General features: G+C 40.3%; 1 protein-coding gene across 6 annotated transcripts in view; it reads left to right on the forward strand.

Moving 5' to 3' along the window:
- Positions 1 to 25,138, forward strand: part of XRCC4 (X-ray repair cross complementing 4) — a 101,758-nt gene that overhangs the window by 45,924 nt on the left and 30,696 nt on the right. For 4 of the 6 annotated variants that reach the window (XM_053407658.1, XM_053407653.1, XM_053407659.1 and 1 more), the window contains 2 exons: positions 1,072 to 1,208; positions 13,697 to 13,844. In XM_053407658.1, coding sequence (XP_053263633.1) covers positions 1,072 to 1,208; positions 13,697 to 13,844 — 285 coding nt within the window. The remainder of the gene's footprint in view (positions 1 to 1,071; positions 1,209 to 13,696; positions 13,845 to 25,138) is intronic. The other 2 variants (XM_053407655.1, XM_053407656.1) reach the window with 2 other exon arrangements.

The raw sequence follows: 25,138 nt of genomic DNA on the forward strand, positions 1-25,138 counted from the left end.
TTCCTCACACAATCCAAATTTCTAAATATATTTTTTCTCACAGTACACATCAATGTATTTTGATGTATTTTATCCTAAAATAATGCATTTGATGGTACTTTTTTGAACGGAGAAATTCACTGAAAAATTTAGAGGAGAGCAAAATCTGAAAGCTTAGTTTCCAATCTGTGATTTAATCCGGAAGGTGAAGATCAAATAGGTTCATATTGAAATTCCCAGAATTAGTCGAGGAGGTGTGGATCAAGTCAACCAGTCTTAGAATTCATTTTACCTTTCCTTTCTGTCCTTGTTTTTCTCTTTCTTTTAGCAACATCACACATTACGTACTAAACTTTTTAATGAGAACCTGCTATAACTATCGTATGTGAAGTGGCCTTTAGACAGATGATAGTAACACTGACCTTCAATGGCTGGGTCAGGACCCACAGCTGGGTTGTGCCCTGACCTAAAGTGGGTCACACCAGCAGCAGCACTATCTTTTAAGGATTTGTTTTTTTAATGGAGAAACACAGAGAGAAAGTGGGGAGAGTTAGGAAAAGGAGAAAAGGAAAAAGGAAAAGAGAGAATGAGAAAGACAGCAGAGAATGACTAAAAACGTATATATGGTGAGGAAATGGGTTTCATTGGAGGTTAGGACTAAAGTCAGTCCCAATTATGAAAATGTTGGAAACTGCCAACTTAAAGGACTTTTGTGAAATCTTCACCACACTTACTTCATTTATTATACTTTTGGAAAGGAACATATTTAAAAAAACATGTAACCACCATAAATGTTATCTAAACTGATGAATCACAATAATGATTTTTTTCCCAAAGAAAAATGGGGAGGGAACCTGAGTTTGGTCAGATTTGTCTAAAACTTTCATTATCCAAAACAATCCAGATATCTTTATTGCACCAGACATTGGCCATGACAAATCTGAATCAAAGCAAAAGGGGTGTCACACCACAGATAATGGTCTCTATTTAGATCTCTTATCCAATTAATGCAATTCAAACAAATACCTGTTCATCTGCGCTGCATATGCAGATGATGATGTTATATCTATTGGTTTAAAATGTATTTTAAAGGCATGAGAAGGAAATGGCTTTGTGCTTTTACAGGGACACCATGTCTACATCTGAAAATAAAGTTGAAACAGAAGATTATGACGGAAGCACTGATGATGAAAGTGAAAATTCAACGCAGCCCTCCACATCAGCAGCAGGTGAGGTAGACCAAATTGTTTATACTAGAGATATCACAGGCATCCCTTTTATTTTACAGGAATATTTTATGATGAAGGCCAAGCTGTCAGGCAGACTACTTTGCTGCTGCCACCACCTGCTCCTCTCCAGCATCCTTTTGTCTCCCTTGCTGCCTTCAGTATGTTGGGGCTTTCCTGGGCTGCCTCCAGTCACTTCAGACAGTGGCAAAAGAGGAGGAGGGAGCAGTGGTGGAGAGGGCAGTGGCAGGATGCAACACCTTCTGTTTTGCTTCAAGCAGCAAAATGTATTGAGCCGGTCCTGTTTCCAGTCCTTATTTGACTAAGATTTGTACATGCTACTGGGATTACCCTCAGGTTGAGGTCTGATCTGCATATGCTATTTTATCAAAGTGCTCCTATGATGTGAATGCTACAATAGTTGTCATGACGCTTCTGATGGTTGACTTCTGAAATTCTTCTTAAGTTAAAAAACAAAAACTTCTCCCTTCCTGTTAGCGGACACTGAATCCACACCAATCTGGAAGGTACTGAGAAAATACAATTTTATATAAAGGGTGGGTGGGAGGCAGCATTGATTAATTTCTAAGAGATGAAAATGATCAGAAATGGATTTAATGCTGTGCCAGAGTATTGTAATAATTGCCATTAAAAAGGAAGCATCTGTCTTTATGCTGAGTTCCAGTAAGTCTCATTCCGAAAGGCCTGGGAGCTCTCTTTCATCTTCATGATGAAAAGCTCTCCCCAGGACACTTTTCCCCTGCATCTGCATAGCATGACAGACACACTTTCAATATGGTGTTATAGATTTGTAAAACTTAGTGCAAGGGCTTTGTAAGACTAGGCAGGCTGGAAGCAATATGAATAATATTTTTATCCCTCCTTTATTAAGTTAAAATATAACCAGGTTCTAAAGTAGCAGAACGTTTGGGATATTGCTGTTCTTAAAATAAATTAAGAGTATTCTGAACGTTGCTGTTCTTAAAATAAATTAAGTTCAGGTTTCCATATTGCTCTATCTTTGCTCTGCACATTTGTTTCTCGTGGCAAATGTGGAATAGCCTGTTCATTATCTATAGCTTCACATGATGGACAGAAATGTAGGAGACCAAAGCTGTTAATTCCAAAACCTTTCTGCAGATGGATATTGCAATATAATAGACATTTGAAAGACAGCTCACTCTTGTGGAACCATATCAGTTCCCTCCTCCTCCTCTCCAAAAAATTGAACCTGTCAACATAGGCTGCTATTAGTAGTAGCCTTTGGGGCTTATTGTATAAATTGGGTTTAGGGGGTGGATTGGCATAGTAGAATAGCACACACAATGAGCTCTGTATTTAGCTTTGTAACAGTGGGAAATATTGAAACAAAAGTATGCAGTACTTGAAGTGAAGGGTTTCTTTATTTCTACATTGGAAATAATTTCATCAATTAAAATAGCATTTGGGGTGCTGTTATTTCACATTAGGGTTCCTGCCCTAATGTGATTTAAATAGCAATAGGTAGAGGATGTTTAATGATTGTAATTTACCAAAAAAAGAGGGGAGAAATGTCTAATTCTGTATTCCAAATGGTTTGAACCCCCTTAACTTCCAGGTCATCAATATATTTTGCAGAAGCCAAATGTGTTGAAACCAATGGGAATTTCTCCAATAAAATGGAAATAATCCAGCAGAAGTTGTGTTGTTAGATTACAGCAGAGGTGGAGAAACATTTTAAGCCCAAAGGCCACATTAAGCCCAAGGGCCCTTCTGAGCAATGTTCTGAGGGCCACATGCTGAAGAGACCAGAGATTTCCCTACTTGTAAGAAATCCCATAGTCAAGGAAATTTGGGAGGAGGTGGCAGTGGCTGATATTATAGAGACACTATTTCCCTAAGAGTGTGCCTGTGTGCAGCGTATATATCATCTGATGAAGTAGACTGTGGTCCATGAAAGCTTATCCCTTAACAAATTTGTTAGTCTTTACCATAAGACTCTTTTTTCACTACCACAAACTAATAAAGGTACCTTTCTTGGATTTTAAACCATTCTAGTTTATTATGTTATGGTTGCTTGTTTGTTACTGTTACAACTACTGAACAATTACACATTAAACAAAAATAAAGATAGAATTTGGAAGAATATGTCTTACTTGAGCAGTCCTTCAGAGATTATATGATTTCTTTTGCACAAGACTGAAGTGAGGAAAGGAAACTTTTATAACGGTAAATCCTAAAGAACTTCATTATTTGTAGCAGAGAAAAAGATCTTTATTGCTGCCTTCCTAAATGTCCGTATACTGACACTACAATATCTCTCGCGATAAACCAAAAGCTTATGGTGAATAAAATTAGCAAGAACATAGTAGCCTTTTCAAGAAAAGAAATAAAGACTTCCTAGCACTTTACATAGGAAATTGCTCTTGCATTAATTTTTAAACCTATAAATAATGTTGAGGCAATGTCAGTCCTCTGACGTTTGGTCTTAAGTAGATTTGAAACAGACACAATGTGTGCATAGCATGAATTGGAAGGATCTTTGTAAATCATTTTACTTTCTCCTGTGTTCAAAACAAATTAGAGTGTAATGTTTACAGGTCTCTTAGCTGTTTATAGCTCTTACCTGACTGCTTTCTTTGGCAAAGCATAGCCACTCTGGGAAGCAGTTTTATTTTGTTTACTTACGTTGCTACTCAGACTGGGCTGTTACAGCTGTCTTTCAGCAAAATGCTCCTCGGATCTCTGATCCGCAAAGAGTAGTTTATCCTACTTTTTGTCATTCTTTCTCATAACATTTAAGTGTTGCAGTTTGGTACAAATTACTGCTAAAAGCACTCTATTCATTACTTGGCTAATATCCGGAGCTTATTCACAGGTAGCTTTGACTGCATTTTCAGGAGTTGGAAAGACTTGGTTGGTTGATTTCTTCATTTTAAAATCTAAATTTACTATGTGTAAGCCATTGTACTTAACAAAGCAAGCTTCTCACTGCACTAGCACACTGCTTATTTGTTGGACGACGTCATCTGGAACAATCTATTGTGCCAGAAGAATAAAAGCACCACTGCTAGGTTGAAATGAAGTTAGCTGTTAGAGTATTCTGATTTTAGCTGATAATTCTGTGCCCTTAAATCAAGGGTAGCTAACAAAGTGCCCACCAGAGGCCCACCAGCTCCCATCAGCCTCATGGCCAATTAGTAGGAATTATGGGAGTTGTAGTCTAGCAACACCTGGAGGGTACCATGTTGGCTATCCCTGTCTTAAGAATAAGTAGTGGCATTCTAGGAATGAAAAGAGAATTACCAGTATTGCATGGCTCTAGGGTCCAAATTAGACACTACACTAAACATTCAGCTGCCATTGCAAATAATAGTTGTGCATCTAGTTACCTCCTTCACAATATCTAACAGAACCTGCCTCCTGCTGTTATGATAGACTGCATTTCCCTCCATCACCACCAGCAGCCAGTGATGATAGGCAGGAACAGGGAAGAAAACTGCAACAGGAAGCCTTTCTCAAGGTCATCCTCCAATGGCACTAGACAACAGTCAAGTTGGCAAAAATTAACCCCTCCCTTCTCCTTTATGTTGGAAGGGCTGTGGCAAGCTTGATTCATTTATTCAGGTTTTGTGGGAATGCCTCCATGTTAAAAACTTTTGGAATAGAGTATTCTCCATCATAACTGCAATTGCAGGCCAACCCCTTTCTCTAAATCCTGCCTTAGCCCTACTATCTTTGGACATAGACGTAGATTCCATCCTGCTCCATAGAGAACTAGTAGGCATCTTAATGACTGCAGCACGATTAGTGATAGCTCAGTGATGAAAGAACCAGATTGAAATACCCCTGAATATATGGGAGAATAATATCTGGGATACAGCAATGTCTGAGCATCTCACCAGACACAGAAAGGCAATTAAAGACATAACAAATGATATACCTTCCAAGACACATAGGCCCCTTTAACTATGTTAACGGCCAAAATCAAGACCTTGTTATACCAACCGCTCAATATTCTCATTGGAGAGGATACGTTAAATAATATGCTTGAATGTTGAATGTGTAAGCGTATGTCTAGAAACAAAGGATGAAACACCATTAGATGTACTGCTGGATGTGTGTTTAATGGTTATTGTATTTGTTTAAAAATCAATGAAATTTTTTTTTAAGTACCACTAGATATTGTTGAGGAGCTGGAACGATATTGGGGTACCTTTGGCCAATTTATTATGGAATAAGTGTTGATGGTATAGATGTGTAAAGTATATTCCACAAGTCTGTGCATGTGTGTGAATATATAAACACAGAGAGAGGCAAAAGCCAGTAGACAGAAATCTGGAACATGGGAAGCTCCTTTATTTCATGTCAGTTGGTTGGTCCAGCTAGCTTGGTACTGACTGGCAGCAGCTCTTCAGGCAAGAGACATTCCCAGTCCTGCCTTGAGATGCTGGGGACTGAACTTGAGATCTTCTACATGCAAAGCAGATGCTCTACCTTTCAGAAATGGCAATATGCCTTTAATGTGATCTTTCAAATAAGTTTTCATATTCAGTTCCGAGAGAAGACACAAAGTCTAATTGCTTTGGTGTTAAGTTGGTGGTTTATTTTAAGAGTATTGGAACATGGTTCCTTTTAGAGTGGTGTTTGTTAAATTGTCTTTTGGTATCCTTGGGTAGCAAGATCAACATAGCTCTGTTATTATGAGTAAAAGCAAGTTTGGAGAAAATAACAGGTGTCCTGGTAGTAAAAAGTCAATGAAAGAGTAAATCACTGGGACACACTTATTTTCTTTCTAGGTGAGATTGAAATAAGAGCCCTGAAATGAGCCTAAATAGGCAGCAGTGTAAGCTAGCAGCCCAAGCCGTGATCAGCTTCTTGAATGAGAATCCTGAGTTGCATCAGGGCATGACCTCCTCACGGCTGACATTTGACCCTCCAGTCAGACAGCTCAGTTGGGCTTTCTCTCAGGCCTGAAAAAGATTTTTTATTTCAAATATGATGACTGGGAAAGCATAGAATGACCTGTGCTTTGGAAACCAGTGGGACTTTCCTTGAGGGGCACAGGCAAGAGATTAAAGAGTGTGTAGAAATTAATGTTTGTAAGCTAGCAAATTAAGTGGGACTCTGCACAGAGGAAGCATTTATTAACCTTGGTAAATATGCAGACTGTTAAATAAAACAAGGAATCTCTCAGATGTGTAGATACACATTCTTAATATTGTCAGAAACTGGTAAAACTAAAACTAAGTTATGTTGTTTTAAAGTTTCAGAATTTTGTTAATAGCTAAAATTCTTATTCCTATATTAATCCAAAAATAACATATTCAGAAAGTATACTCCTACAGGACTTTACAGTCAAACAAATAAAAAAGAAACGCAAGTGCATAAGTAGATGCAAATGATAAAGGGGAAGAGAGAGAGTTGTATATTTTAGAACTCACCTTATTTCTGTGATTGTACATTGCTTTAAACTGCATTTGACATTGTGTTTAAATTGATGTAATTGGAATTGAACAGAAGGAGCGTGTCACTGTTGGTTCTGCTTCATCTTTGTGGCTTTCGATACCATCAGCCATAGTATCCTTCTAAGCCGCCTTGCTGGGATAGGACTTGGAGACAGTGTTTTACCGTGGCTTTGTTTCTTCCTGGAGGGGCAAACCCTGAAGGTGGTGCAGGGGGACCAGTGGCGTAGTGTGGGGGGTGCAGGGGGGGCCGGCCGCACCGGGCGCAACATCTGGGGGGGGCGCGCTCGCACTCGAGTGCTAAAATCCACGGGTTAGGGGGCACAAATTACTTGCCTTGCCCCGGGTGCTGACAACCCACGCTACGCCACTGAGGGGGACTCTTGTTTGACACCTTGGTCATTGGTCTACGGGTCCCTCAGGGTTCTGTCATGCTATTTAACATTTACCTGAAACCACTGGGAAAGATTGTCCATATTTTAGGGGTTCCGTGGCACCGGCTCCATTTCTCCTTTCCACTGAAATCAAAGGAAGCCATTTTGATTCTACACTGGTATCAGTAATGGACTGGATGAGGGTATTCTCTCATAGGAACCTGCCCAGGCTTTGAGATCTTTGGAGGTGGCCATATCCTGGTCCCTCCACCCTCATATGGATGCGGAAGAGGGCCTTCTCAGTGGCTGCTCTGAAATTTTGGAACTCCCTAATGAAGCTAGACTGGTTCCCTCCTTGTTGTTCTTCCACTGACAGACTTTCTTGTCCCAACAGGCTTTTGGGAACTGATTGCTTTTAATGAAAGGGCTGTTTCTGTGCTATTTTTATTGCAGTTATTGGTATTGTTTTAATAGATTTCATATATGTATATAGTTTTAATTTTATCAACTTTTAATTGTTTTTAATGATTGCATTTTCTATGTTTTTAGCGTTTTTAATCTTATCTGTAAGCTGGGAAAAAGTTGGGTTATAAATAATTATAATTATAATAAAAAATCTAGTCACTGGACAGATTGCAACATAAAGTTGGCAAAGCTGCATTGAAAACATGAACTTTATAAGTTAGAAATTTATGGTGGGTGGGAATGTTTAATTTTGGGCATTATATTAATGAACGTCTTATCATTCAACAACTTTTGGTTTGTCAAAACATGGCATCAAGAAAATGTTTCTACTGTCATTGTAGTCACTGCTACTTATGTTAACCATTTTAAAGAAAATAACAGGGCGGGGGGAGAGAATCAACTTGTGGGCTAGAAGTTTCAGATAACAAAATTATAATTCCTCAGCTTTCAGCAGCTTTGTAATGGATCTTTTACCTCCAGTGTATGTCACAGAGGTTTTAAAGCACTATTATAAAGCTTTCATTGTACTGTGAAACAGCCTCATTATTTTTTTGTAGCCAAAAAGTTTTTGAAAGTTCCCATCATGGTTTTTTTTCTTGATGAAGGGAGAGGGGTTCATTTTATATCTTAAATGTTTCATTTTGACAATATGACAGCTTATGTCACTGTTGTTAATATTATTGGTTTTAAAAGCATGTTTTCCCCATAAAGCACTGAACTAGGGCTGAGGAACCTGTCTAGCATGCCTAGTGGTCAGAGATGATGGGTTGTAATCTAGCAGCATCTGGACATCCATAGGTCCCTCACACCTGCTTTAATGAAGAAAAAATCACTATAACTAAACACCAGTTTGCTGGATCCAAGAGTTCTCTTCTCCAATGGAAGGGAGGCGAGTAAGTCTCCTTTGGGAGAAAGCTACCTTTATATATGATGGTGACAGCAGCCACGAAATTAAAAGACGCCTGCTTCTTGGGAGAAAAGCAATGACAAACCTAGACAGCATCTTAAAAAGTAGAGACATCACCTTGCCAGCAAAGGTCCGCATAGTAAAAGCTATGGTTTTCCCAGTAGTGATGTATGGAAGTGAGAGCTGGACCATAAAGAAGGCTGATTGCCGAAGAATTGATGCTTTTGAATTATGGTGCTGGAGAAGACTCTTGAGAGTCCCATGGACTGTAAGAAGATCAAACCTCTCCATTCTTCAGGAAATCAGCCCTGAGTGCTCACTGGAAGGACAGATCGTGAAGCTGAGGCTCCAATACTTTGGCCACCTCATGAGAAGAAAAGACTCCCTGGAAAAGACCCTGATGTTGGGAAAGATGGAGGGCACAAGGAGAAGGGGACGACAGAGGACGAGATGGTTGGATAGTGTTCTCGAAGCTACCAGCATGAGTTTGACCAAACTGCAGGAGGCAGTGGAAGACAGGAGGGCCTGGCGTGCTCTGGTCCATGGGGTCACGAAGAGTCGGACACGACTAAACAACAACAACCTTTATATATATATATAGAGAGAGAGAGAGAGAGTGTGTAGATCCTCTCCTAATAATACTTTTATATCACTGTATACATGGAGGTGAAATTTGTTGGGCCTTTCCCTGTGAAGTTGGTTGGGGAAAATCTCCCTCCCAGTTTTGGGGGTTTTCTGGTCATGCATCCAGCCTTAAATCTGCCTAGCAGATGAAAGGATGTACAGGTGGGCACTTAGGCACCAGCAGGAAAGAGGAAATGGATCTGTCTGAAATCTGCATATGCTAATTATATGTATAGATGCTAATCTACCACAATTTAACTAGAAATACATCTTACCAAAATGGGGAAGACTTTAACCTGTCTACGGTCCTCCATCTTCTGTCCAAGTGCTATTTATAGGCAATTTCTCTCCCTTCTTATATTTCCCCCCTTTTATTTATTTCAATCATTTGTATACCACTTAATCACAACCATCTCTAAGCTACAGAAAGATGCAATACTGCAAAAATGAGTTGAAGCTATAAAATCAGAATTCAGTTTAAAAGCCTGGTGGATTTTTTTTTAAGTGCATTCAGTGCCAGAAGTTCAACAGGGAGCCTATCCAACCTCAACTGCAAGGGAGTCCCACAATACGAAGCACACAGCTCCTTGTGGATCTGTGCTATGAAAGTAGCTAACAGTGACTTTCACAAAGATCTCAGAGCAGGGATATCAGGGATTAGGTGGTCTTTGAGGTTTGCTGAACCCAAGTTGTTAAGGGAGAATTAATACAAGAACATTGAACCTGACTCAGTAGCTTATGGGCAGTAGGTGCAAGCTTTTGAACATTGGAGTTAGGTGCTGGCAATAGTCTATCCCCATCAACAGTCTTGCTGCAGCATTTTCCAGCAGCTTCTGACTCTGGACCAGGTCCAAGGGTAGCCCCACATAGAGCTACTTGCAGTAATCAAGACTTGAAGTCACAATTGCGTAAATCTCTGCAACTGGACTAACCATGTCCAAGAATGGTCATAGCTGGTGAAAGGCCCTCCAGGCAACTGAGGCTATCTGAGCCTGCAGCAACAAAGATGGATCCAGTAGCACCCCTAAACTCCATGCCTGTTCTTTCAAGGGACTGCCACCCCATCCAAAACAGGCAACTGACCTATCTCCTAGATATGGGAACCACTCCTCACACATGGTGCCTCTGTCTTTCCAGGGCTCAGACTCATCATATTCGCCCTCATCCACTCCATTACTGCTTCCAGAAAACAGTCTAGACTCTAGATCATTCACAGTCTCTCCTGAGTCACATGTTATGGAGAAGCAGAGCTGCATTGCAGAAGCATACTGATGACCCTTTGCTCCAAAACTTGGACTGGACAGCCTGTCAAATGAAGGACTTTCCCCTACAAAGTAAGACAGATGGCCACCCTGCTGGGTGCATGCAACTTAGCATGTGATTATTCAGCAAGTAGAATGTCACCATTTACTTTCCAAGCACAGAACTGTGCCTAAGAATACACCCAGACCAGGATTCTGCAGGACTTTCTATAATCTCTCTCTCTGTGTGTGTTTGTGTTCGTTGTCCTTTCTGGCTCTGTGTTTGTGCTCATGTCCATGCAAAAGGTTGTATCTGACTCATCTGCCTTGAACTCATTAGGTGGTCTTAGGCAAACCACTGTCTTTTAGCCTCTCCACCTGCGCTATAGGGATAGGAATAATAATGACCTACCTTGTCAAAGTTGCTGAAATACTGTATGTGAAGTGTTTTGAGAAGCCCAAAACACTATTGCAAATGCTTGTTGTTGGTACATTTAAGCTTTGGCGCAGTTCTGTAAATGGTCTTTCACTGGCTTTCTTCATGGCCACTGGCCATTCTTCATTATCCACCATTGTTGGCCTCCTCCCTCGCTCCCTACCCAACCACTTTCCTCCAATCAGAATTTAGTGCTGCTGAAGTGGTTCAGAAGATATACTCTAAATTGCAGTGGCATGAGCATCTTACTGGCTGCTGCAACATAAACCATCCAGTTGTTGTACTAGAGCCAGTTATCTCAGGTAATCATGACACAAATAAACACTCCATGGTAAATGATCGTATTATCCAAGTGGATTCTGGGATCTCTCTCCATACATGAAATAATAATAATAATAATAATAATAATAATAATAATAATAATTTATTATTTATACCCCGCCCATCTGGCTGGGCCTCCCCAGCCACTCTGGGCGGCTTCCATAGAAACCAAAAATACAGTAAAATATCACACGCTAAAAACTTCCCTGAACAGGGCTGCCTTAAGATGTCTTCTGAATGTCAGGTAGTTGTTTATCGCTTTGACATCTGCTGGAAGGGCGTTCCACAGGGCGGGCGCCACTACCGAGAAGGCCCTCTGCCTGGTTCCCTGTAGCTTTGCTTCTTGCAATGAGGGAACCGCCAGAAGGCCCTCGGCGTTGGACCTCAGCGTCCGGGCAGAATGATGGGGGTGGAGACGCTCCTTCAGGTATACTGGACCGAGGCCGTTTAGGGCTTTAAAGGTCAGCACCAACACTTTGAATTGTGCTCGGAAACGTACTGGGAGCCAATGTAGGTCTTTCAAGACCGGTGTTATATGGTCTCGGCGGCCGCCCCCAGTCACCAGTCTAGCTGCCGCATTCTGGATTAGTTGTAGTTTCCGAGTCACCTTCAAAGGTAGCCCCACGTAGAGCGCATTGCAGTAGTCCAAGCGGGAGATAACCAGAGCATGCACCACTCTGGCGAGACAGTCCGCAGGCAGATAGGGTCTCAGCCTACGTACCAGATGGAGTTGGTAAACAGCTGCCCTGGACACAGATTTGACCTGTGCCTCCATGGACAGCTGTGAGTCCAAAATGACTCCCAGGCTGCGCACCTGGTCCTTCAGGGGCACAGTTACCCCATTCAGGACCAGGGAATCCTCCACACCTGCCCGCCTCCTGTCCCCCAAAAACAGTACTTCTGTCTTGTCAGGATTCAACCTCAATCTGTTAGCCGCCATCCATCCTCCAACCGCCTCCAGACACTCACACAGGACCTTCACCGCCCTCACTGGTTCTGATTTAAAAGAGAGGTAGAGCTGGGTATCATCCGTATACATGAAAACTCTCCCTCCTCTTTACTGCAGACCTGACAATATATATAAAAGCAAAGTCATTGCAGATTTTCTAATGGCGGTTTTCCAAAAGGAAAACATTTAGTGGAATCGTGCATTCACTTTTGAGAGGCAGTGAATTCTCAACTTGAAGCATTTGTTCTGGTTTTAACCGCATATAACCTTGACTTCATTCCCCTCCCCCGCCCTCTTGAAGTCCCATTGTTCATTTGAGGAGGTATTAAATAAAGTTTATTATTAGCTATAAAAAGTAATGTATCTTTTTGGTTAGGAAATCTTTCTTAATAGCAAGCACTTCTCTGAATTAATTAAGATCTTTGGGAAGATATTGTGAGTGGAATTGTAGCTTGGCTGCCTAACAAGTTCTATGTAACATTATAGTAGAGTCTATCTAAGTAAAGCAAACCTTTTTGGAATAGGAAATATAGGCTTTGATCCAAAGAACCATGGATAGCATTCTGCACATACACACACAACAGGAGTCCCCCCACCCCACCCTGTTTCCACTCACCCATTTCTGTAAATCTAGAATCATGTGTGAAACACGAAGGACCTATAATTGTGGTGGGCATTCAAGAAAATGAGAGAAGCCCTACTCCTAGCCCAAACAAGTAAGGGCTAATTGTATCTAAGCCACTGTTGATGGGTTTAGGAATATAGCCATATCTATATAATCACAGATTTGTAAAGTATTTGATAGTCAAGCTTCTAGACGTTTTGATAAAGTCGTATTCTTAATGCCCTGCACGAGCAAAAATGGATATTAGAGTATTTTTTTTTGTAATTTCTTTGGGTGTCCAAACCAGCTATTCATTTTGTGTGTAATGTATAGGAATCCCAGCACATTCAACCTAAATTTTATAAGAAAAACACAGCAGCAGCAACAAAATCTGAGGCAATACCCTTGTATTTATTTATTTTTACTTGTGATTAGAATGGCCTGTATAGGAATGCAACTACACACTCTGCCTTTAAAAGTTTTGTGTTATTAGTACTGTGTAAATACTGGGCCCATCCAGTGGTCCAATTCATGAAACAGTAATGGAGAAAAAAGCAAACCTGCTCTAAGATTTTCACCTAGGGAGGAATAAAAATGACATTATGCACTATGCAGCTGCTTTGCAAAACAAGACCGCCAAATCTGGAGAATGAATTTCCTGTCTTCTTCTCTTGCAAACTTTGATCTCTTCAAGTTTCGGCCTGTGCATTCTGAAATAAATTGCTGTAAGAAAGAGTAGATCCAACCAAGAAGTTTAAGCAAGTGAATAGAGCTATCATTAACTGATTAATGCATTGTTTTATGATTTCAAAAATCTTTCCCAATTCTCCAACTACCAAATACAAATGTTATGGCTAGAATCGTTGTAAAACCAGATTCACTTGGATTCCATTATCTGCATTTGGGAGATATAGCAGAATGTGGATATTAATAGGTAGGAAACACCTAAATGCTATTATTAGTCATGAAGAGTACTTCCTAGCACCTACTATGTTTGGGGTGTATGGAGTGTATTTATGTTTTGCCTGAAAAATTATGTGCTGAGCAGTGCAGCTTGCAAAACAGTCATATAACATTCCCATAAATGATAATCTATTTTGTCATTTTCTACCTCTTCTCTCTTTAGTAGCTAAACCCAGAAGAGACTCATTACTTGGTAGCCCAGATATTATTGATGTTGCACCAAGTAGAAAGAGAAGGCAGCGGGCCCGAAATGTTCCAAGGGCAGAACCAAAAGTGGCACTATACGAGTCCCAAACGGCAGCAAAGAAAAGGTAAGAATGGTTTAGTATTTATATCAATTGCCAAAGGTACCGCTTGTAGCATCTTGAATTTAGATTTAGACTGTGCTACAAATCCATGCATGCTTGCACCAAAGTAAATTCCAGTGTTTTCAATGGAGCTAACACGCAGCTTTAAGGATAACATAGACTGTTAAGGATAATTTAGACCTGTGGTTCCCAACGTGGGGTGCACGGGGGGGGGAGTTTGATTTTTAAGGGGGGCAATTTGAGAATGAATTTTTAACAGTAATGGCCTTTTAGGCTTCCTCCACATGAATAGTTCACTTTTTGAATAATAAGAATTATCTGTAATGTGGGTGGGTGGGTGTGGGTGTGGGTGTGAGGATTTTAGAGATACTTAGGTGAGGCAGGCCAAAAAAAGATTGGAAACCACTGATTTAGACTGAAATCCAATTACTAGGTCAAGCCATAAAAAATAGTATTAATTTTTCTGCGTTAAAGTAGTAATATCTACGTAAAAATAGATATCTGCATAAAAATAGATGGGTAATATCCAATCACATAAACAGAAGACTTATGAATCTCTGAAGATCACAAAATATGTACTCTTAATGGATTCCCTTGAAAACATAAAACCAAATAAACATAAGTCTTATAAGTCTCTGGAAGTCTTTGAAGACCATGCAAGTCTCTGAAAGAAGCAATATATCAGATTCTTATCTGGTGAAAACAGCCTTGGATATTACTGACTATTGTTTGCAACACAGGGGTTAAACTGTAAAAATAGATCGGGCCAGCAGCCTGGTCTCAAACTGGCCAACAAGCAAGATGCCCACAAGCAAGACTTCCTTCCTGTGGTTTCCAGCAACTGGTATTCATAGGTGCCTCTGACAGTGGAGGTAGAACCTAACCAGCATGACTAGTAGCCAGGTGTTTTGAGGTAATTTAATATTTTTCATGGGGATTTTTTTATCATGCTCCCTTCCCCCCAAATTATATTTGTAGTTCCTGCATGTTGTGGTATTCTTTCCCTTGTGGCTTTCTTTCCCATGTAATTTACTTTCCTGTCATGCTACTATAGTGTACTGTACTGTACATAGGCCTGGCTCTGGTAATTGTCCTTTTTAATGGCACAAAGAAAGCAATGAGGAAACCGTAGTGTCCTCCAAAATAACAGGGAAAATAAACAAAAAGTTGTAATATTATTTATTTAATAGCACGTATTTGGTTCAAAGTTCTTAATAACCTGCAGTTCAAACAAAGCAATACACTTCATGAAGAGATTTCAGTATGCGTATAATAGAAGCAGTTAAGTACGGTAAGTTGGTTGGCTGAAATCCCGTTTGCAGTCAGACTACTTAAAGCCCATTGAAGTCACTGGGATTCAAGCAGCCTAATGGTGCATAAGATTATTGCCTTAGGGTGCTGTCTTGGAAGATGGTTATGTTAATATCCCTGCTGTCTTATGAAAGCATTTCCAAATGATCTCTGGGGAACAGAAGCAGTGTGTATATCAGAGATTCTTGAGAGCGCTGACACTAGTATTGAAAACCGATCCTTCAGAATCTGTAGCAAGTCAGTTCTGAAAATGTTATTCTACTATAATTTGCAGCATTCCGCAAATAATAAATTTACTATGAAGAAGCAGGAACAAATCAACAAGAGACAATTTCCTAAGATTAGTTGGGATTTACTTTTACTATTTGTATTAGAGGTGCCACTTCCCAATGAAGATTGCTATGGATTGTTGGAAAAAGCTTTATTTGAGCAAGCAGCTCCCTTCCATGTACATCTGTTTTGTTTTACTCTTTACTCCACATTTAAGTTAGTGTCATTGGTGACTGTGTTATGGCAGAATTTATAATAGTATAGGAGTAGCTTGGGATTTCATTGCATCATCATGCACATATGACTCAGAAATAATTCAAACATATCAAGTGATATCAAATTATTTCTTTCAGTATAAAAGGAAAGCCATAATACTGGAGGCAGAATACCTAGCAATAGGCTAAAATAGTCTTGAAGGTGCGTGAAAGCAGTGAAGATTTTTGTGATCATAACCCTAGCTATACCTCTATATTAATAAAATAGGAGCCTTAGAATGGAGTGAGATTTTGAATGCTGACTCAAAGAATTTGACTCATTTTCAGTGCTAGTAAATACACATGATTAATTTATCCTATCTACAGGAAAGAGCTTTCAGCCTGTTTAAAGGGCCATGACTCATACCGCATCTGGATCTGAGAGGCAGTGTGGTCCAATGAATCGTTTGCTAGACTTGGACCTGGGAAATCTCGGTTCAAATCCCCTAGCTCAGGTCCAGACTTGTTGGGTGGCCCTGGGTAAGCTGCTTTCTGCGTCAATTCGCCCATCTGTAAAACTGAACATTAAAGGTTGACATTGCTCCGTAGCTGGGAGGATGAATAAATTGGTTAAAGAAGTCTTAAAATGAAAACTGTTTTAGAATATTATACAAGTATAATGCCCAAGTAGGCATTAATCTTATGACATGAAAGCAACCTAACTGCATGTGAGAATTTGGAAGATCCCCCCACCAACAGGGAAAGAAAGCTCAATCAAATATGCAGTGAAGAAGTAAGTGCTGACTGATCCATTCTTTATGTTCTTGTCTTTTTGCCCTTACCATTTCCCCTTGATTTTTAGGGGAAACTGGCCTCTAAGAAGTGAAAATAAATAGGGGCAGAGGGGAGAATCAGCTAGCAGGTCTTATTTCCCTTTCTTGCCTATTTGACCAGTCTTCTTTGCTTGTGTCAAGAGGAGCCTACAGAATTCTCAGCAGGCACAGCCAGTGCGGTGGTCTCACCTAAAAAGGTTAAAGGTAAAGGGACCCCTGACAATTAAGTCCAGTCGTGGCTGACTCTGGGGTTGCGGCGCTCATCTCGCTTTATTGGCCGAGGGAGCCAGTGTACAGCTTCCGGGTCATGTGGCGAACCAGAGCAGTGCACGGAAACGCCATTTACCTTCCTGCCAGAGCAGTACCTATTTATCTACTTGCACTTTGACGTGCTTTCAAATTGCTAGGTTGGCAGGAGCAGGGCCCGAGCAACGGGAGCTCACCCCGTCACGGGGATTCGAACTGCCAACCTTCTGATCGGCAAGTCCTAGGCTCTGTGGTTTAACCGACAGTGCCACCCACGTCCCTTTGGTCTCACCTAGTGACCAAGCTGCGGGAGGCAGTGGAAGACAGAAGTGCCTGGCGTGCTCTGGTCCATGGGGTCAGGAAGAGTCAGACACGACTAAACGACTAAACAACAACAACAGTGAGTGTTATATTTGGTGAGATGCAAACAGCACAGTATCAGCTTTGCATGTGGAAGATCCCAGTTTCATTCCCCAGCATCTCCAAGTAGGGCCAGGAGACATCCCTGTCTGAGCTCAGATGGTAGAGCATGAGACTCTTAATTTCAGATCATGAGTTCAAGCCCGATATGGAGCAAAACATTCCTTCATTGCCATGGGTTGAACTAGATGACCCTCATGGCCCCTTCCAACTCTAATGCAACCTTGGGAGTCACTGCCAGTAAGTCTCTACAATACTCAGCTAGATCGTATCAAGAACCTTCTTTCTCTCTCACCCTCATCACATCACCTTCTGCTAATTACGCTTGGAACGGAAGGAGCTGATTCAGAAACTCTCCGTTGTTAGAGGAAACCTGATGGATAAAAATTAGGGTTTTCCTCCTTGTGGATGTGACATTGACCTTCTCTACCAAGAGGTTCTCAAGGGAAATTTAAGTGCAGTGCTGTGTGTACCTCCTCCTTTCAGCAGTCTATATTATCTCCTTGGGAAATGTCTCACTAAAGTTGCCTAGGATTTTCTTCAAAACCTTGTGTGGATGTAAACAGCTTTTCTTTTGATAACCCCCTGCCTCCTTAAAAGCATGGCAAGTCTGCAGTACATCATGAATTCCCTTGGGATTCTTTCTCTTCTTTTGCCTAATTTATTGCCTGTGGCTCACATTTTTAAACACTGAATTCAACCTTTGTTTAAAATGTGGTTTGCTACCATCAATGATTCAAGTAGCAACAGCTTGGGCTTATCTTGAATTTCAGCTTTCTCAGAGGGCCATGCAGATGTTGGTATTACTGTCTCACATGAAGCAATATTTTACTGGAAAGGTTTAACTCTGTGAAATTGGATGCCACTTAAAAAGGCATCAACCTTTTTCGTGGCCCAGCGAGGGTATGAAGTTTACACTACGGTCACTCTTTTTTCCCCTTTAAAAAAACCCCTATTTTCTTTCAAACCTGTATGTTAGCATGTCATTCCACTTTAGAAAGATTTAGTTATTGTAATTTAAAGGGTATTTTAGAACCTGCATAGTGTGCTTCTGTCGCAACTTAACACAGGTAACCATTGTTGGAGGAAACCTTTGCCTAAATGCCTAAAACAGTACTGCAAACAAGGGTTTGTTGTATTTATTTATTTACTTTATTAAGAGATTTTATGCTGTCCTTCACCAAAGAAAAGTCACAAGGAGTTTTACCAAAATAAAGCAAGACACCATATTCATAAATAATGCAACTGGCAAATAATAACCCATCAGCTTCTAAAAACCTGGTAGCGGGAGGTAGAGTTGGGTTTTTACTAGGCATCTAAAGAAATATAAGTTGTGGGTGAGGCACACTTCAGTGGGGACGTCATTCTGCTTTAGGCCTCAAGTGTCATACAAATTTCTTGCAGGTGAATGAAATAGGTTTACCGAAATCAACTCAAATATTTATCCAGCCACACCTTTGTCATGTATGGTAACTGGGTAAAACTCAGTCCCACAAAATGAAGAAATGCAAGCTAAGCTAGTAAATGTTACATCTGGGGTGGTAATTTGTACATTATAGACATTTCCCTGATTTATGCATGGTGCTATTGATTGGAAAATACAGCTTTGAATTTGCAAGCATTTGCACTGCAGAATTATCCAGTTTGAGGACTGATTTTCACTCTTTTGTTCCCAAATTTGCACTGTAAAGATTCCACCATAAAATATGGAGGAAGGGAAGTTTTTCAGTTTCTTTTCAGCAGTTTCCTAGTCCAAAGAGCAGCTAACCTAATCCTTGACACGCAATATAGTACCCATTTATTTTGTATGTAAGTAAAAGAAGTCTTGAATGATGACTTACTATGGACAGTGAAAGGATCAGTTCACAAATGCAGTTTCTTACAGGGAATAGACATAATCTCTCCTTGGTCATTTGTTTACAATTACAAGAGTGAAATGTTAGTGACAATCTATTTGGTATCTGGATATAGGCAAAGTAGTTCACAGAAATCTACATACAGCCCATTTCACACTAACATTCTGATGTACAATTACAGGTAGATGTACAATTACAGAGAGAAAAGTTGATGCTGTTTGTGTGTAGGCAGAACTGTCCGTTTGTCCTGCGAACACTGGCTATCTCTACCCTACCATTATCAATTTTTGCAGCCTGTAATAATGGAAGGAAGTAATAGATGGAACAAGGAAGAATATTCATTGTTCTCCTTGATCCCATGACACAAGTAATCCTAAGTAAAGCCCCCTAGCACAATTGCATTCAGTATATACCCATTTTTTTTTGCTTTTGAAGCATTCAGGGCTCCTTTTTTAATGGAATGCTTACATGAATAAGAATGATGAAATGTGGGGGAAATTGAATACATTTTTCTCAGCTGACTGCCTCTCTAAATCAGTTCTAATTTATATGAGGAAAATATGTCCTTTATTGTATTTCTGAATCTGTTTTGGTGGGTCTGGCTTGCTTCCTTTGTCCTTACAAGTAGAATGTAAGTATTGCAGTAACTGTTTTCATTATGGTGAATTCCTCTGGTGTACATCATAGCACATTAGTTCATCCCTGCAGGGGCATTTCTGCCTAGCAAACCAAAGCACTCATTTTCTAATGATGCATTGGTCATGGGGTCACAGACAGAGCTACCAGGCACAGCGCACTGAAGGATGCACAGGAGCTGCTTCTATATATATTCTCCACAGAATTAGGTCTAGTCAACGCTGGGCAAGAAACTGGCTGGAGCAGGGAGACTACTCAAGTATAGGGGGAAATAAAAGTTCAGTGCCAACATGGCAGTGTAGAAGAACATCCCACTGGTTTTTCTTCTTGATACTGAAAGGAGGAATGGCATTCCCGACTGATGACGTTCTGCCCAGTTCTGTAGATAATGACCTTAATGAATGCCTGTGTGTCAAAGATTTGTCTTCTACTTTGGAGACACTTCTGTACCCGCATATTCTAAATGCTGAATATTTGAAAATGTGGCAGCGGCCCAAAGGGCCACAGTAAATGTAATAATGTGTACCCCTGTAAATCCTTGAGTGTGCTTCTAATAGAGAAGTTATGGTAGCCCATGTGTTGTATTATCACTACAGGTGTGCATTATCTTCACCCAGGGATGCAAATGGTCTTTGTAGTCAGCTCTGCAGGTCACATTTGTTTGCCATCACTGGAAATGCACAACTTTTATGTGTTGGGGAGGGGGGCTTCAAGGGAGATTGTGCAATGGATGTGCAGGTGTCGGGTCCCCACTTTGCAGCTGGATTGCATGGATCCAGGCCCCTGCTGATTAAAAAGGAGAAGGAAGAAGCAAGGCGGCAGATATCCAATTCCAGGTTCCCCAGCCTGCTGGATATTCCCTCTGCCAAAGGAGAAGAGAAAAGTGGACCCCTCAGTGTGGGAAAGACTTTTGAGGCCGAAGGTGGAGGTAAGAATAAAGCATAAGGTACAAATCCCTAAAGCATTCTGATGACACCCAAGGAAGATTGTGTAATCCACAGGCCCGTCTTAAGCATATCCAGCGCCGTGGTGCAAAGATCCATCTGGCGCCCCCCTTTCCCCAGAGTTCTCAACCTTTTTTTAGGGGTGGAACCCCAAATTTGTTGACCTTTTGATCAATGTGGAAAATGAATCAACCCACAAAAAAGTCACTAAAAGTCAATGTATATCAAACATTTTCTCAATTGGAGCCACAGTTAATTTGCTTTCATCTTATTAACTCATACTGTATGCTTCAAATACCAGTTAAGAGATTTTGTGTACTATTGGTCAGATAATGTTGTTAACAGCAATAGAATTCACAACCACAAAAATGCTTGCCCCTAGCACATTTCACAGCTTCAACTGCTACAGACTGTCACTGAAAACAATGCATACTCCCAGCCTGTGAAAAGTAGTGGAGCTTAGCTATCAGACATTTTGAAAATGTGATAGGGCCACCATAAATGTGATAATGTGTACCTCTGTAAATCCTTGAGTATGCTTCTAATAGAGAAGTTATGGTAGCCTGTCAATTTATGAAACTGATGATTTTGCAAGTTGCCGTCTCCCCCCCCCCCAATTGAGGCAGAAATACAGCTAATATGTGAATCATAAATAACGTTGGACTCCTAACTCCTCATGTTTCTGAGTTTTACTGGCCTAAACTCAGGAGATAGGCTATTTTCTGGCTTACAACAGTCCTAGCAGGATAACACAAGGCACTGTTGGTGCTTTTCATGATATACTTTGGTAGGTTAATGCTTCAGAGGCAGGTTGACCCAGAGCCTACATTGCCATGTTCCTCTGTTCAACCCTCCTGATGAAGATAGACATCACGGGAAAATATCAGACTAAGGCTGCAGTCTTACGTAAGCTTCCTAGGGAGTAAGTTCCACTGAGCATGGTGGGTCTTACTTCTGAGTAAACGTGCAGGATTGATATCTGCAGTCCTGTGTGCACTTATGTAGGGGTATGTCTCATTGAACGCATTGGAACTAACTTCAAAATTAAATAGATATACAGCAGTGGAGATTGGTGCATTATGGCAATTGCAGTACTGCCCCACCTGTCTTCTTCTGCATCTAGCCAGCCCCACCTGCCTGCCTGCTTACTTAGAGCCAGTCTAGGGGGTGGTACTTCCTCCTCCTGATTCTTGGTGTTGGACACTTGTGAAGCTCAGCAGAGACAAAACTGGAATTAGTCTGCCTGTCATTGGCTCTGACTCCCATCTCTGGTTGGCTTCCCTGACCTCTGCCCTACCAGTCCCAAGGGGAACCAGCCACCACTGATATACAAAAAAATATACGTAAAGAATTGCACTGTAAAGCTTTCATATAGTAGTAACGTATTGTAAATGGGGAGGGGGTGATCTTCCATTTATGGTTTTAATTCCTCCCTATAGTGTGAGGCCACAGAGCTAGACCTGTACTGTCGTTTCTCTCTGTCTGGCTGCACCTAACTCGTGAGTGTTCTCTTGTCACCGTGTAATTTGGGTTTTTCTGTTTAATGTGCAGCATAGCATGCTTTCAATTACAGAAACCAGCTAGAGGACGTGAGTTTTGGGTAAACCTTTCATGTTGTTTTTATTAAATATGATGTGATGGCTCTCGGATACTCATTATGTTTCACGTCAATAGCATCAGATAATTTTCATACCGCAAACCTTTGATCACACTGTGGAAGTACTAAATGCATCGGACAGAATTTATTTTTCTGGTAAATTGCATTGCCACCAGCAATACAGCAGCTAACTATTTTCAATTATGTAAAATGGAACTCTGATTTAGAAAATGATTTATTGTAAAGGTTTTATTGAGAAACTAGTACAAAGAAAAATAATAAATTAGTTTGATACTCAACAAAGCCGCAAATTCCAAATTTTTTGGCAGAGGTGTTAAAATATGCCAGAACTAAACACAAAGAGATCGACAGCATCGTTGTCTTCTTCTCCCCCATCCCAAGTGACCATGGCTGTACCCCGCCCCCCCATCCATATCTTGTGAACAGCCTCTCAGAGGAATTTGCATAGCAGATAGTGGATGACCAGTTGGAATCCCAGTCCCAGTTCAGACAGCCGCTCCAGGAGAATACTATGCTCCTTGATATCAAGTGACTGAAAGATCAAGAACCAGGGTCACACTTCCCCATCTCTTTCACAACAAAGGGTGGCCAAAGTAGTTTCTGTGGCAACGCCTGGTTAAGGAGCCTAATGTAGTAAGAAAAAAATCTGTTGACTGCCAGAACACTCAAAGAACATCAAGCAAACTGATCTCTTTAGTGAAATTCATTAAAGCAAGGAAAATGAAAAAAAGCAGATGTTTAAGTAGTAGTAGTAGTAATAATAATAATAATAATAATAATAATAATTTATTTATATCCCACCTATCTGGCTGGGTTTCCCCAGACACTCCAGGCAGGTTCCAACAAAACATTAAAAATACAATAAAACAAATGTATTTTTCCTCATCTGGGAGGAGTGTAGGTTAAACTTCTTCAACCTCTATGTTGTATTCTCTGACAAACATGTTTGGGACTACAACACACATCAGTGTGGCCATTTTGGTTGCTCACAATTTTCTAAGTCATGGATACCATTTGGCAAGGCACATGTAACACATTGGCCGTATGTTATTAGAAAGCCACTTGAATGTAACAGAGATATTCTATTCATATGTTTAAAAATATAGTTCAGAGTTTCTGTTTGTATAAACTGGCACAGTTTCTAATATCAAACTGTATTAAAAGGCTGCTAAACTATTCATAAGTACATGATTCTGTCAATCTAATGTATATAAAGTAATCTCATAGGCGTAAGTATCTCATGGTTCTTTAATGTAAAGCATTAGGGCCATAAAACAATATACGGCAACAGAGACTGAATGGTGCAGAAATATTCAGACTAGAGTTCTCTGAAATACTGAATTTGGATCCTATCATGAAAAAAAAGAATGCTTCCTTCAGGCCCATGTGTTTTATTCTCTGGCAAACAGGTCAGGCCCATATGAATTTGAGTAGATTTCTCTCTGGAGAAAGTCTGTCATTGTTACTGCTCCTCACACGGGTAGGCTCACAAGGGTTACAATAAGGCTGTTCACCTGCTTAATTGACTAGAGGTAATGTGCTGTGAAATTACAGAGCTGTGAATGAGTTAACATGAAAGAAACTGAGCTACAACATCTGAGCCAGTTCCAGAGGTCCAAAATGAATGCTGTGTTAGCTGTGAAATATTTGCCATCCCAGTGGAAATGTATTCCTTTTGAAGGAGTGTCACCCTTCTTGAAGAGTAGAACCCAGCATTTTTTGTTTGAAAGCTGTTAAACAAAAAGGCTTGGAAATAAAATATTTGATTCACGTAGAAACTGGTATAATAATTTGTGGCGGTGGTGGTAATAAATTATATACCCGTTAGCTAGTCACTCACTTAGAGAATTTGGGGGAAAATAATTAATCTCACATTAAAGGTGAAGTTACCTAATTTGCACTTTCTGAAATAAAATGCAAGCCAAAACACAGCCATCCAAAATTCACACTTCACTGAATGAAGCAATGCAGTCTGCTAGGTTGGAACCAGCCTTTCCGTGAGCAAAGGAGGCCTTCCGCAAGTGGGAAGGCACCTTTAGATAGATATAATTCAATTTTAAGAGGCTAGGATTCACCATGTTTTAAGAAATTCAAATTTTAATTTAACCCAGGTAATTTTAAAAAAGAAAAAAACTTACTGTTTTAAATTTTATTAACCCCTTTCCCCATTTTTCTTATGCTTTCTATGCTGGGTATGGGTGTTAGACTACTTTTCACAGGGTAAATGAGGCAAATGCATTACTGATGTAGTTCTTGATTATATTTAGATCTGCCTCTCTAACTGTTTTACTAAATGAAAGGTGGAGATATATCACTGTATAAGTAGAGTTGCACTTACAGTGATCATCAGATTGTCCCAAATACAATCTGGCAAGGTCTGGAGAGACAGGAAACCTATGGCAATCTCCTTGATCTGCTAGTGCAATTTCTAATTGAAAGAAAGAAAAATGTTTCTTCATTACAACTGATGCCAATCAAACAGTGAAATACATAGGAGACGTTGAAATATCAGCTGTATGACTCAGGTGGCTTCTAAAGCACTTGAAGCTCCCTGCTGGAGTATTGGCAAAAAAATAATGCAACATCAAATCATGTTATTAAAATACCTGTGTTATCAATATTTTGAATCTGTCTCAGTTAGTGAAGGCAGTTCACAGTAAATACTCTTATTTCTTCTATTAATCCATCTGTGAGGCTAATCTCTCTTTCTTTCTTTCTTTCTTTCTTTCTTTCTTTCTTTCTTTCTTTTTTTGTTAAATGTCTCTTGGCAAATCAAGAAAGTGGGTAGCTGTGGGTTCTGCCATGGCTGCAGATCATGTCAAGTTATAGATGTGAGAATTTAGAGATCCCTGGTATCTAAATGTAGCAAGGTTTCCAGAACGTCTAAGCACAAAACCAGACAAAAATGTCACAGGAGTGTCCACATTTAATTTTTGGCAAGCTGTTATGACACTGCATTTTTTCTAGTT

This window comes from Podarcis raffonei, chromosome 11 (genome assembly GCF_027172205.1).
Source record: "Podarcis raffonei isolate rPodRaf1 chromosome 11, rPodRaf1.pri, whole genome shotgun sequence".
Classification (NCBI taxonomy): Eukaryota; Metazoa; Chordata; class Lepidosauria; order Squamata; family Lacertidae; genus Podarcis; species Podarcis raffonei.